Source organism: Passer domesticus, chromosome 2 (genome assembly GCF_036417665.1).
Source record: "Passer domesticus isolate bPasDom1 chromosome 2, bPasDom1.hap1, whole genome shotgun sequence".
Lineage (NCBI taxonomy): Eukaryota > Metazoa > Chordata > Aves > Passeriformes > Passeridae > Passer > Passer domesticus.
The window spans coordinates 4834783-4847920 of NC_087475.1; the positions used below are offsets into that span (position 1 = coordinate 4834783).

A 13138-nucleotide genomic window follows, 5' to 3' on the forward strand; every position below is an offset into this window, starting at 1 on the left:
AGGACAGAACTTTATCAAGGTTTTGGACAAAAAAAACTTTTATCAAGGCCAGAGAGTGGCAGTATTTTCATGGCAATACCTTGAATAAGGATTCCTGCAGGAATGTCATACAGAAAGAATGGGACACAAACCCCCAGATGTTTGCAGATCACATCTGGAGAGAAAAGCACAAAGCCTTCAACCACAGAGGTCAGGAGTTTTATAAGGAAAAAAAATTATTGTTTAAATAAGATGAACAAGAGCTGTAAAAGGGCAACCCAAAAGAAAGAACAAGGAATTTATTCTGCAAAGCAGATGATCTGAGCCACCAGCAGGAAGGTCTCAGCTGGATCTGGCTGTGCAGATAAAATCAAAAATGTATTGCAAAGACAAAAAGACTTTGAGAGTCCCCACAGAGGCTCACACAGAACTTCCACTCCAAGCAGGAGCCTGGTGAAGAGAATTCTTGGTGGGACTGGGTGACAGGAGAAGCACAAAAACTCGAGGGAGGAAAGAGGCAGGGAAGGGAAGTAGTCAGGACACCTCAGAAAGTTGGCCACCATCACAGAACATTGATTCTATAAAGTTGTGGTGGTGGTGCAAACAGTTTGATTGCCATGGCCAAGGTGGCCAGCTGATTATTTCCCCACATGGATCATGTCCAAACAACCTAAAATTCCTTGAGTTTGTTTCTAAAGTGCCTTGAAAGGATTTAGGTGCAACTTTTCTTGACTGACCAGCCTCATTGCAGAAGTTTTGGGAGACCTTTAACCCAAAAAAGCTCACATAAAATGCCTCTGTAGATCCTCAAGCTATACATTCTTATATAGGAGATTTTCTCTTCCTCCTGGCTGGCCCTCAGGAAAGGAAACCCATCCCTGGCCAGCTCCATTCACTTTGCTCCAGTCACTGGAGATCTCCAAATCCTGGCACCCAACATCCTGGCCAAAAGTGTCTTCCCACAGCATCAGAGCATCTCCTGATGGTTCTGGAGACTTTTCTGCCTAAAACATCTTGAGCAGCTAACACACTTCATCTCCATCCTCTTCAGTGAAACATTCCTCATCAGTCTGCACCAAATTTTCCATTTCTGACATACAGGCTTTGCTGGAAACCATCTGCCCTTTTATTTCCACAACTGGGCCATGGAATTTTTAAAAACCAACAGAATTCCCACTTATCCAGAACCACAGCAGCTCTTGTGGCTCCTGCTGACTCCTCCTGTGACTCCTTTCAGCAGTCCTACCTACTCAAATAGAATCTATTTTGTGCAAACTTCTTCTGTATTCCAAATACACCAACCAGTGACTCTGCACTGCAAAACTGTCCATTAGGATAAGTTACAAAGAAATTAACTGCTAATAAACAACCCAAACATTTAAAAAACAGTTCTTATTTTAAAAAGAGCTTTTCACAGTTCTCCACTTGGCCAGTCTTGCTCTCCCCTTATTTAAAAAAAAATGTTACAAGTAGAATAATCATAATAAATATGTTCCAGGACTTTAGAAACAACTTCAAAAACTTTTTTTTGAAGTTATAGTATACATGTACATATATATACACAAATATAGATATATATACACACACACATATTAAAAGATACACACACACACACACACATATATATATGCAATACAAAGATATAGATATAGATATAGATATAGATATAGATATAGATATAGATATAGATATAGATATAGATATAGATATAGATATAGATATAGATATTTTTTAAAATATAGTGTTGTATCATAATTCCATCCTTAGAGAGTTGGGAGTTAATCAGTTTAAAGAAAAACCATACAAGAATAAATGCTCTGATCCTGTAATTTATGGTTGTGTAATACAGGGACAGAGAGGGACGTTTCACAGGGGTTTAGAGTGACAGAACAAGGGGGGAATGACCTTAAACTGAAGGAGGGCAGGGCTGGATGGGATCTTGGGAAGGAGGAATTGTTCCCTGGCAGGGTGGGCAGGGCTGGGATGGAATTGCCAGAGCAGCTGGGGCTGCCCCTGGATCCCTGGCAGTGCCCAAGGCCAGGCTGGACACTGGGGCTGGAGCAGCCTGGCACAGTGGGAGGTGTCCCTGCCATGGCAAACTCGATCTCTAAAGGTCCCTTGCACCCCAAATGACTCCACAACTCCACGTCCAAGAGCTGCCAGGTGCAGCAGGAGCCTCCCCCATACCTGGTTGGTCAGGGGCAGTGGCTGCTCGAGCTGCTCAGCGTAGGACAAGGCCGAGACCTGCTGGTCGCTGATGTTCTGCTGCCGCCGGTCACTGTACTGCTGATGCGAATGGGACATCTGTCCAGCCATCTGAAGGCCAGCAGCATGGAATGAAAACGATGGTGCAAGCCGAACAGATGAAGGTTTGCATGCTGAAGTCTCTCCTCCTGCAAAGACAAGGCGAGGGTTAAGCAGGGGATGGGTTGAGAATCCTGCCTTGTGGATCATGGAGCTCAGGCACCCAGGGGCTGTCACACACTGGGGGTTCCACAAGGAGGGAACCCAGAATCATCCTCAGGGAAAGGTTTTCTGCAGGGCTGGGCAGGAGGGTGGACAGGGACTTCTCCTAAGGACAAGGGACATGGCCTTACGCTGAGAGAGGGCAGGGTTGGATGGGATTTTGGGCAGGAATTGTTCCTTGTGAGGGTGGGCAGGCCCTGGCACAGGGCGCAGAGCAGCTGGGGCTGCCCCTGGATCTCTGGAAGTGTCAGAGCTGGAGCAAGGTTAGGTGGAAGGTGTCCCTGACCATCAGGACTCCATCTTTAAAGGTCCCTTCCAGCCCAAACCATGCTGGGACTCCAATCCTGAGCATCCCTTTTCTCACATCTCCCCCTGGGTGTCATAATTCAGTCACAATTTGACAGGGGTTATTCCAAACACATAAATTCCATGCATGGATTCCACAAAAGCCAGAAAAACACACAAGTTCTGCCTTTCAGGGTTGCTCCCAGCAGCTTTCTGGTACCAAAGGAAAAACGAGGGTCCAGCCTCAGCAGCTCATCTTTGTTTGGGGATAAGGTTTATGGGTGATCCCAAAGGGCTCTTCCAACCCTGGTGATTCCCTGAATCCCTGATTCCCTGTCCTCTGTGTTTATGCCTCCCTACAAAGCACAGCAAACAAAGAGCAGCTGCAATCTGAAAGCAAAATTATCACTGAAGATTAAATTTAGAAGGAAGGTGTTAAACAGCCAAGCACCTGACCAGCAAAGGGAAATCCCCACTTCCTTTACAGTCCAAACATTGCAAGAAAACACAAGCACTAGAAAACAGTAGATGAGTACAGCCAAGGTTTGGCTTTCTTAAAAATAACTCTGTCAAAAGAAAACTAAAATATTAAAATTGATACTGCACACTGACTCAACACCTATCAGGGCAACAGAAGAACTGCATGGATGAAATCAAACACCATTTCACATTGATTATATTAAAATATTAACCATTTTAGGTTAGCATTGCACAGGAAATTACTTTTAACTCTTCTACAAAATGTCCATTAAAAACTGAGAATCAGAGTTAATCTTCCATCTCTACAACTTGGTGGATTTAGTGAACATTTCCTTTTCAAGATTCGCTGAACGCTCCTGTAAGAATGGCTGAACATATGTGAGACATCATCCAGTATCTCTACTTTTTGCTCTTTTAATTTCTGAGGTTCTGCTTAACCTGAAAAAAAAATCATAATCTCACTTAGCAACATCATGGTGACTGAAGTAAAAGTCAAAACAATATTTAAATCAGAGAGTCAAAAATACCACTAATTCTGAAGTGTAGAGCCAGCTACTTTCAAAGGTTTAAATCTTGTATTTTCTTACCACAGGCTATAGTCTCCAATAGAGAGATACCTGGCCAATTGCATAACTTAATAAAAACAAATTTTATTTTCAAAAATTCTGCCCTGCCATTTCTTCCTAAAAAAACCAGAAAGCTCAAATATATAAACTCAAAAATCCTGCCACCATGGGGTTCTCATTTACAGTTTGACTTCATAGAATCTTCTGACACTCCAAAAATCACAATAAGTCTGAGGATAAACTGAATAATGCACTACACACATTGAAAATAAAGTAAAAAAGAAAAGTAGAAGAGTGTTAAAAGTGTAATTATCCCACAAAACAACAGTTGTAATGTAATACAAATGTTGTAATGTGATGTTTTGGTTCAGCTGGAAACTTTTCATGCTTGTAGACCTTCTCCTCCCAAGTCCACCTGCACCCATATCTTTAATTTTAATCTTTTAGTTTAGATTTTTCTTTTGAGATTTGTTGTTTGTGAGTAACAAAGAGGTCCCTGTTGGCTTGGAGGACAGTCCCACCCCAAATGTGACACCACAAAACCAAACTGTGTCCACCAAGCACCTTCTTAACCCAGAAACACAAATGGTTCCACAGCAAATCTCAGGAAAAAGGGACAAGATTGGAGCCTGACCAGTGTGATGAGGTGAAGGATGACAAGGAGATGGATGGGAATTGGCCAACTCATCCCATCCCAAATGGGAAAGGACTTGAGTCACCCCTGAAATGGGACCCAAATCCTTTTCCCACCTGAGCACCCCCCTGGGGCAGAGGTTTGGGAGCTGGAAGCACAAGGATCAGCAGCCAAGGAATTGCACCCCCCAGGGCTCCCAGCCTGGCCACCAACACACACAAGGTCCTGATGGAATCCCTGCCCTTGCCACATGCCAGGCTCCGCTCCCGAGCCCTGCAATCCTATCCCAGCACAGCTAATCCCAAGGGAACACTCCTAGAAACACCGGTGACACAGCAGGAGGAAAGGAGGGGCAAGAAGGACTGGTTAGAATAGAAATCTTGACCTCCTTTAGTTTTAGGTCGAGGAGTTGCTCCAGAAATAAGGACATTTGTGCACAGCCATTAATTGAGCCTCTGGTGGCTCTGAGATTGGTTTTTGGCTCATCTGGAGAGCTCCAAACACCCAAAAAAATCAGGGATCTGCTGACCACCAGGGCAGGACTAAAATCCATGGGCACTTGTTCCCAGAGCACATCCAGAACTTCCACAGGACAGAAATATCTGTGAACAAGGTGCAGTCAATCATCAATTCTCCTTTTTAACCACTACGAGTTCAAGTGATCACACCTTGGGAAGAAAATGAAGTAAAAAACCCCAAAACATATGCAAAGATCTCTAAGCATGAAGTGCATTAAGGGAAAAGATTATGGATTTGGAGTGGGTAGAATTGTCTTACAAATAGGCCTTACCTAATGTTAGTTCAGGGGAGGCATAAAAATACCCACCTTGATGTGTATTTGCACTCAAAAGAGGCTCACAGAACTCTCTGAAAATAGACACACTGCAAAAATGGATTCCCTCAAAAAGGAGAAGGTTTATTTCTAAAGCATCATCTCAACACAGTGGAAGAAGTTCAAGAATATATTTATTTATTTGGTGAGGATGGAAGATCTTTTGTCATTTAAAATAGCTGTGTTTTAAATGGATTTTTTTTAATAGATGTTTTGGGGCCTCCCCATCCCTGGAAGTGTCCAAGGCCAGGCTGGGACAGTGGAAGTTATCCCTGCCCATGGCAGGGGGTGGGACTGGATGATTTTAAGGTCCCTTTCAACCCAAACCATTCTGTGATTTTATGATTTTTCCAAGCAACAAAGAAATTACTAACTGCAGGTGTAACAAATATTTGAAACTGTGATTATTGCAGAGTCTATAAATGAACTACAATTGGTGTAATATTAGAAAAGTTTGTGCAAATTTCTGCATAGATTTTTAAGAACTCAATAGAGATTCAATTTGAGATCCTGCTATTCCCATTTTGACATCAATATTTGACATTTAATATTTAGACATTAAACCTCCTCCCAAAAAAAAGTATTTTTGGTGGTAAAACACATCCCTGGCCTTCAGTTTCAGCTACAGCAAGGCACAAACATTGACTGACTGACAGGGAAGAGCTGCAGGTGACTGAGTGATCCCAAAAGTGGACCAACAATCCAGAAAGGATCAGTGGATTGTAGCCAAAACCCAACTGGCCACAGGACTGGGCAACCTCCAAAGGTTTCTTCCAGCCTCAAGGTTTCCATATTTCTGAGACACAGAAGTCAGCACAAAGTGGGATTTCTCCCTGGATCAGGAGTTGTTGGAGTAGCTCCTCTGTTGGGTGGGACTGCACCTGAAAGTCCCAACAGTCATTCCAAGGTTTCTTTGCATTCCTGTCACCCAGCTCATTAAAGATCTACTTTGCTTCTCAAAGTATCTTTGTGACTCTCTTTGTCCTTCTGTCACACTTTTACCTCAGTGTTCTATTGAGGAGTATTCATAGTGAAATATAAAAAAGGAGGCAAAGTCAGACAAAAACCATTAGAGCACTCACAAAGTGACATTTCCTTAATATGTCCTCCTACTTCTCACCTCACAATTAAAAATCAGCCCCCAAAAAGGACCACGGTGGCAGTTTGGACCCTGTGAGTGATGCAAATCTGCCTTCAGGACTGACAGAAGCATCTCCCAAGTGCAGCAGCAGCAGATTTTGGCTCCATGACACGATAAAGAATTATCTTACTGATAACAGAACCTTTGCAACAGCCTTAAAACACTTCCCTGCCTGCTGATGCTTGTGCAAGATGAAGCAGGTAAAAGCAGTGAAAGTCCCATCAGCATTTATTCCATACTTCTAGAAGTTTAAATGCAGGAATTCCCCAAGTTTGGGGGGATTCCAAGGCCAAGGCCACGCTGGGAGCAACCTGGGACAGTGGGAGGTGTCCCTGCCCATGGCAGGGGGTGTGATTATTAAGATAATTAATGAAGTGTGAAACTTCCTCTGCACAATTCATCTGCCATTCTCTTTGCCTTGCTAAAACTTCTCTTCCTTTTCTTCAATATTTTTCCTCCTAAGAACATTGCTTTAACCCAAAATGTTTTGAGCTTCTCTCCCCCCTATCCCACCCTCCCTTTCCACCTTTGGTGGAAAGGGAGGGTGGGATAGGAGGGAGAGAAGCTCAAAACATGGTTGCAGACATTCCCTCTATTCCCTCTCAGGGATGTGCTGGCAGCTGAGTGAGAACCTGCCAGAAAACACCACCAGAGAATAAAAGTGTGAAGTGTCTCGTTGGCCACAAAGGGCGTTCTGCTTCCCACACTCAGAGTTCAGGAGCTGGTGGGGCCACAGCACAGAAGAAGCACGGTTCTTACTGAGCAGGACAGGGTAAGATTTTATTTTTTTTTTTATTTCCAACCCCTGCTAAAGCAGCACAGGTGAAGGCAAGCACTTCTTGTTGGTTTTTTTCTGTGTTTAAATGAGTGATGTGAAAGCAGCCCTGTGTCCACTGAGGAATTGTACAACGCTCTTCCTTCAGAGAAGATTTTTTTTTTTTGCAAAGTTCCTTGTTTTGCAGAGTTCTGGTCAACTTCATTTTTCAAAATCTCTGCTTAGAAAAGCTCTGAGCATCCATGAGCATTGTGACAGCTCAGCTATTGAAGAGTGTCTGGAAAAGGGAGCCAGATCCCTGCACTGCTCCAATACCCAAGCACATCCCGAAACAGCCAGGGAGCAATCAGCAACAAGCACTTGGATCTGAGAACTCTCTGTTCAAATAAACCCACGCTGAAGACGAGTCAGACCTACCAGAGTTCTGCCTGAGCATCACCAATGTCAGCCCTGGGGACTGCAGAGTTTGGAACAACCCTCTTTCAGGCAATGAGCAAACTCCAACCTGAACTCTGCGTGACCTCCTGCAGCCCCGCTCTGCCCATTGTCCCCACGCTGGGGTTTGCAGTGACTGCCTGAGAACCTGGGGGTCCAGGGACCTCACTCTGCTTGGTCTGGAGTGGGAAAAGCTGAGAGAACCCAGGGAAAAGCTGAGAGAACTGAGGGAACAAAGGGAAATTACCTGTGGCAGCTCGCGGAGAACAATCCTGTTATAAATATCCCGCAGAGTTCCTCCTCTGGAGGAACTTTATTATTGTGGGGGAATTATTAAGAATGGCTGCTTCAGAAGTTATCCTACAATAACCATTCAGCCAACTTCCCTGTACAGAAATGCCAAACACTGCTTTCCCTCGGAGCAGAATGGACCCCTAATCTTAGAAACAGCCCTGCTCTCCAATCCCATTCATGGGCCAGCACCCCCATGGAATCCTCCTGCTCCTGCTCTTCCCTACAGCCAGAGCTGCAGGGAAGTGCTCAGGAGGTGACACCAAACTCCTGAGTGCCACCTTTTCCCAGCCTGGAGAAGAAGTAGGCCAAGAGCAGGTTCATGAACTGTTGTGGCACTGCTGGCCTGTCCTGGCCAGCTCCTTCCCTGGATGAGCTGCAGCGGGAGGTGGACTTTGGGCAGGACTTGTGGTCTGTGGCTTTTGTGCAATCAGAGGACAGCAGTTCCCTTTCCTGGAGAAAAAGTGGAGCTCAGACCTGTCACAGGGAAACATTGTGGGAAATATCTACCAAAAAAGAAAAAAGCCACTTCAAAAATCTGGTACCAGAAGGACTGAATGCTGCTGCTCATTGTAATTCTCCCACTACAAGAGAAAGAAGTTTCTAAAACTCATTTAATCTACTGGCAACACAGTATATAAATCTGTGTTTCATTAACTTATAAATATGACTTTGAGTACACTCCGGAGAATCTTAGAACTGAGAAAATGTTGTGAAAGTGAAACCACTTTTTTTTTTTTTTTAATAAATGAAGCCCAAAATTCTCAGCTAAAGCCTACAGGAAACACAACCACTCTGAACTTCCAAAGTCCAAATGAAGCTCTCGGAGACCTCTGCTTTTCCATTTCTGTCCTGGAGAAGCACCTGCTTGAAAGCACAGCTAAAACCCACCTGGAATTCCACACGGAAACAGGGACAGGCCTACAAAGGACTGAAAATGCACTAAAATGAAGAGAACTGTGTCCAGAAGTTGGGAAAGCCCAGAATCCTTCCCCAGCTTTAATTCCATGTCAATAAGTTATGATTCTGTTTAGCTCCATGAATGCCCTGTTTGTTTTAGGGGGCAGAATGGAAGCAGGCCTCGCTGAATAGGTGGCCATACAATAGATCTTTTTATTTTCATTGTGTTTAACATAATATCCCCTGCCACTCTTCAGACTGTGCTCCAAATAAAATTATTCCTGGCTGCTTATAGATTCTATAGAGTGGTCATTGTTTTTGCATCCTAGGAATTCACAAACAATCATTTCCTTCTGTAGAATTCTGGATTTTCTCCTGCTCTGCAGAAAAATGGCCAGATATGGGATAAACACAAAAGGGCTCCATAATTTAAGTTTTTGTACATTCAGGACTTTGCAAAGACATGGGGCACATCCTGGCAGGTAAATCTCTGTGTTGCAGAGCTCCACAGAGGAGCAGCTTTACAGGTTAGGTATAAAAAGCTCCTTTTTGACGCACTGCCCTCATGTGATCCTCCGAGAGAGGATATCCCAGGATTTAGAGAGGAAATGACTGTACACACACAAACAGAGCTAGCAGAGAAGGTTTTCCCCTTTTCTAACACACTTCAAGTTCTCCCCAGGTTTTCCTGCCACACTGGAACTCTGTCCAGCTCCTCAGGAGCACCGGTCAAACTCAACTACTTTGGCTGCTGATTCACTCCAGCGTGTATTTATTTATTTAATGACAAATGAGTGAGTGAAACAATATCTCAGCAGTCAATACTTTATTACTGAAAGGTTAATAACCTGTATTTCAAAAAGATACCTAAGTTATTTTAAAACTGACAAATAAAAATTATGCAAATCCTCGTTTTCCAGAGGTCACTGATGCTGGTGGAAATGTGCCAAGGTTGAGGTTCTGAGGCTTCTTTTTTTGTCTCCCCCTTCAAATTCATGTGCAATGCAATTATTCTAGGGTTTGTAATTTTTCTAATTGAATGAAAAGCCTGCCATTAAAAAGAGGGAATATAAAGGAGAGGGGGAAATGGAGATAAACCCTTTTTATGATCATGGTGAAAGTTCAAAGACTCACAGAAACAATGTTGGAAAATACCTCCAGGATCATCAAACCCAACCTTTGACCGAACAAACATAATAACTCTTAAAGTAAAGACTGAAGTGTGAATATTATTCCAAACACAGCTTTTCCAATAATTACTTAACTCAAACTACCTCTGTATCTTTAATTCTGCTGAAAGACCCACACCTGCCCCTCAGTTCTGAGTGAAAACCACAAATACAAACAAAAAATTATGTCAAATTCAATAAATAAAGAGAAAAATCTTTTTATAAACCACAGTAATCTCCTAATACAGCAGAAATTTAGGGACACAGAGTTTAAATTGGCATTATTTTATCCCTTAAACATGCCACAAAAGAACTTCTAAACTGACTCTTCAGAAGGCTTCAACCAAACTCCAAGTACACCCAATTTTTATTAAATGTAAGTGTTTTTGTTCTGAAAATCACTAAGTTTCTCTATGAAAACGTTGGCTTTATCCAAGAAAAACTAAATTTCCCTCTGTTGAACCTGAAGTTTTCTGAAGGAGAAAACAGTCAAAAAATTAAATTTCTACCACAGTAAAAAATCCAATTTAACCAAAAATCTGCTGGTGACAGAAATTCCCACTATTACCAGCAAATGCCAGGTGGTATCAAACCACAGATACATACTGATACTTATGTGAAAGAGGAAAAAATAGCATGGAATGTAGCTGGATTAAACAATTCATTATCCTTACGGTCAGTTTTAGAAGAGAATGTGAGCAATTGTGGAAGAAAATGCAGGAATTGGACACTGAGGAAGACGGAGGGAGGGAGGGAGTGGGAACAGGACTGAAGGAGGTAAAGTGATCCATGACTGAACAGGAGGAAAAGCTGCTTGGGAAGGCAGGGAAAGGGAAAAAAGGACAGATACAGATGCAGATTTAAGCAGCGGAATATATTTTAAGCTCAGATTCCCCAATATTCTTAGACAGGAATGATATTTAGGACAGAAAAAAAAAAACAGGACTCAACTTAGAGCTGAGGAGGGGCTTGGTTTTTGGTGTGGAGTTTGTTTTTGGTTGTTTTGGGTTTTTTTTTTTTTGTCGGGTGGGATGTGAAAACACCATTTTTGAAAGGTGAGCGTGTGTGTTCCACAAATAATTATTCTAAAGAAAAATCAGATTCAGATCCCGATCTCGGACAGCGAGAAGGGGCGAGGTGAGTGCATCAGCGTTCTGCTTTCTGGGGGAAGCTGGCTACTTTAAGGCATTTTATTTTTAAAAATACATAAAAATAGGGAAAAAATAGGGGGGAAACTGCGGGGAAACTGGGGGGAAGCAGCAATTAGCCGAAGCGGCGGGCGGCTCGGGGCTCGGGCCCGGCGCAGCGCGGTGTGAGGGCGGCTCGCACCGCGCAGGCCCGCGCGTGAGGGGGAAGCCGATCCCGGCGCTCCCCTCAGCGCATCCCCGGCTGCCGCAGCGCGCCCCAGCAACAGCGCCTCATTAGCATAGCCCACCCCGGGCCGCGCCGCGCCATTGGCCCGCAGCGCGGCGGCGCGGGCCAATGGCGGCGCGCTATGCAAATGCGGGCGCGCAGTTGCCAGGGCAGAGCTGGCGCGCGGCGGCCAATGGGCGCGGGCTCCATAAACAAGGAGCGCGATTGAGCTTTGTCACATTCGCCGGGCGCTGTTAACACTTTCCAGTTTAGGGCGAAATTAGCTCCATCTCCCGAGGATCAGGCTCATGTTCTACATTTCACCCCCACAGCAAGGGCAGGGCGGCGCAGCCATGATACACGGGATTTACGGATAAGCGCGCCCGCGTTAGGATTTCGCCTTGCCCGGCTCCGGGACGCCTTCTCCAGGGCTGGGATGTGAAAGATCCCCCAGCGCTGCCGGGTGGAATTCTTGCTGGGGCTTTAAAAAGCTCTAAAGTTCCCTGTCGCTGCCTTCCTTAGGCAGGTCACCTCCTAAAATTACTGTGTCAGGCTACTCCTGTCCTTCCCTTCTTCCTTCCCTTTTCCTCAAAGATCTGCATTTATGTTTCATTGGTTTGGGTTTAACCCTAAAGACACAACATCCTTTATTATTATTATAATGATAATTCCTTCCCCCCCCCCGACAGATTTTAAGCAAATGAAATTTCAGCTCGTTCCACCACCGCTAATGACTGAACATGAGCGAAGCTGAAGCATCCTACGAGAAATAAGCAGATTTTTTTTTTCTTTTAAAGAAAAAAAAATAATGATCTGACAGCATATTGGTGTCTCTGTGCCTGTGACGGCGTGAATCCATCACTGACCAGCCCCGCTCGCAGGGCTGCTGGGGAGATCCCCTTCCCACGCGCAGGGGGGATGCGGATGTGGAAAACCGGCGGCTGGAAATGCAAAGAGTGACAGACAGACAGACTTACTCTGGAAGCCCCCGGCTGTCCCTGCAGCAGCAGCAGCAGCAGCAGCAGCAGCACTGTCCCCTCTGTCTCTCTGTCTCTACGCCGTGGCGGCCGCAGCGGTGCCGGGCATGTTTTACTGCACTTTGCCGAGCCCGGCAGCGATGTGCCAGCGCCGCTGCGAGTCACTCACCTGCCGAGGGGGTGGGGGTGCTTCCTGTTCTCCGGGGCTCCGCCAAGGTGCCACCGGACAGGGGACAAGGTGCCACCGGCCCGGGGACACGGCACGGAGCCGCCGGGGTGGCCTCGCTGCTGTGGCACAGCGGGGACAGCACCTGGGGAGGGGAAGGGGCACGGGCAGGGCCACCCCGGCCTGAGGGCTCCCCAGCACGGCCCGACGCCACAGAGCTGCAGCGGGGAAACTGATTTCACCAAGCGCCCACAATGTCAGCTCCAACACAACTCCAAAGTTTTACCGGCTCCCTCATTCAACAACTTCATTTTGGACATTTCAGCAGTAGTGAAACTACTGAAACATCTCCTTCCATGCCCTAAAACACCAGCAGCTCTCTCAGCGAAGCTCCTGAAACCTCTCCCTGATTCAACTTCATTTTGGACATTTTAGCACTAGTGAAACTACTGAAACATCTCCTTCCATGCCTTAAAACACCAGCAACTCTCTCAATGAAGCTCCTGAAATCTCTCCTTCATTCAACAACTTCATTTTGGACATTTTAGCAGTAGTGGAACTACTGAAACATCTCCTTCCATGCCCTAAAACACCAGTAACTCCCTCAGTGGAGCTCCTGAAATCTCTTCCTATGTGCCCCAACACACCAGCAACTCTCTCAGTGAAGCTCCTGAAATCTTTCCCTGATT

General features: G+C 45.1%; 1 protein-coding gene across 1 annotated transcript in view; it reads right to left on the bottom strand.

Annotated features, from left to right (window-relative positions):
- Nucleotides 1–13138, bottom strand: part of DYRK1A (dual specificity tyrosine phosphorylation regulated kinase 1A) — a 72010-nt gene that overhangs the window by 18384 nt on the left and 40488 nt on the right. Inside the window, 1 exon segment of the mRNA XM_064406485.1 lies at nucleotides 2167–2372. Coding sequence (XP_064262555.1) covers nucleotides 2167–2372 — 206 coding nt within the window.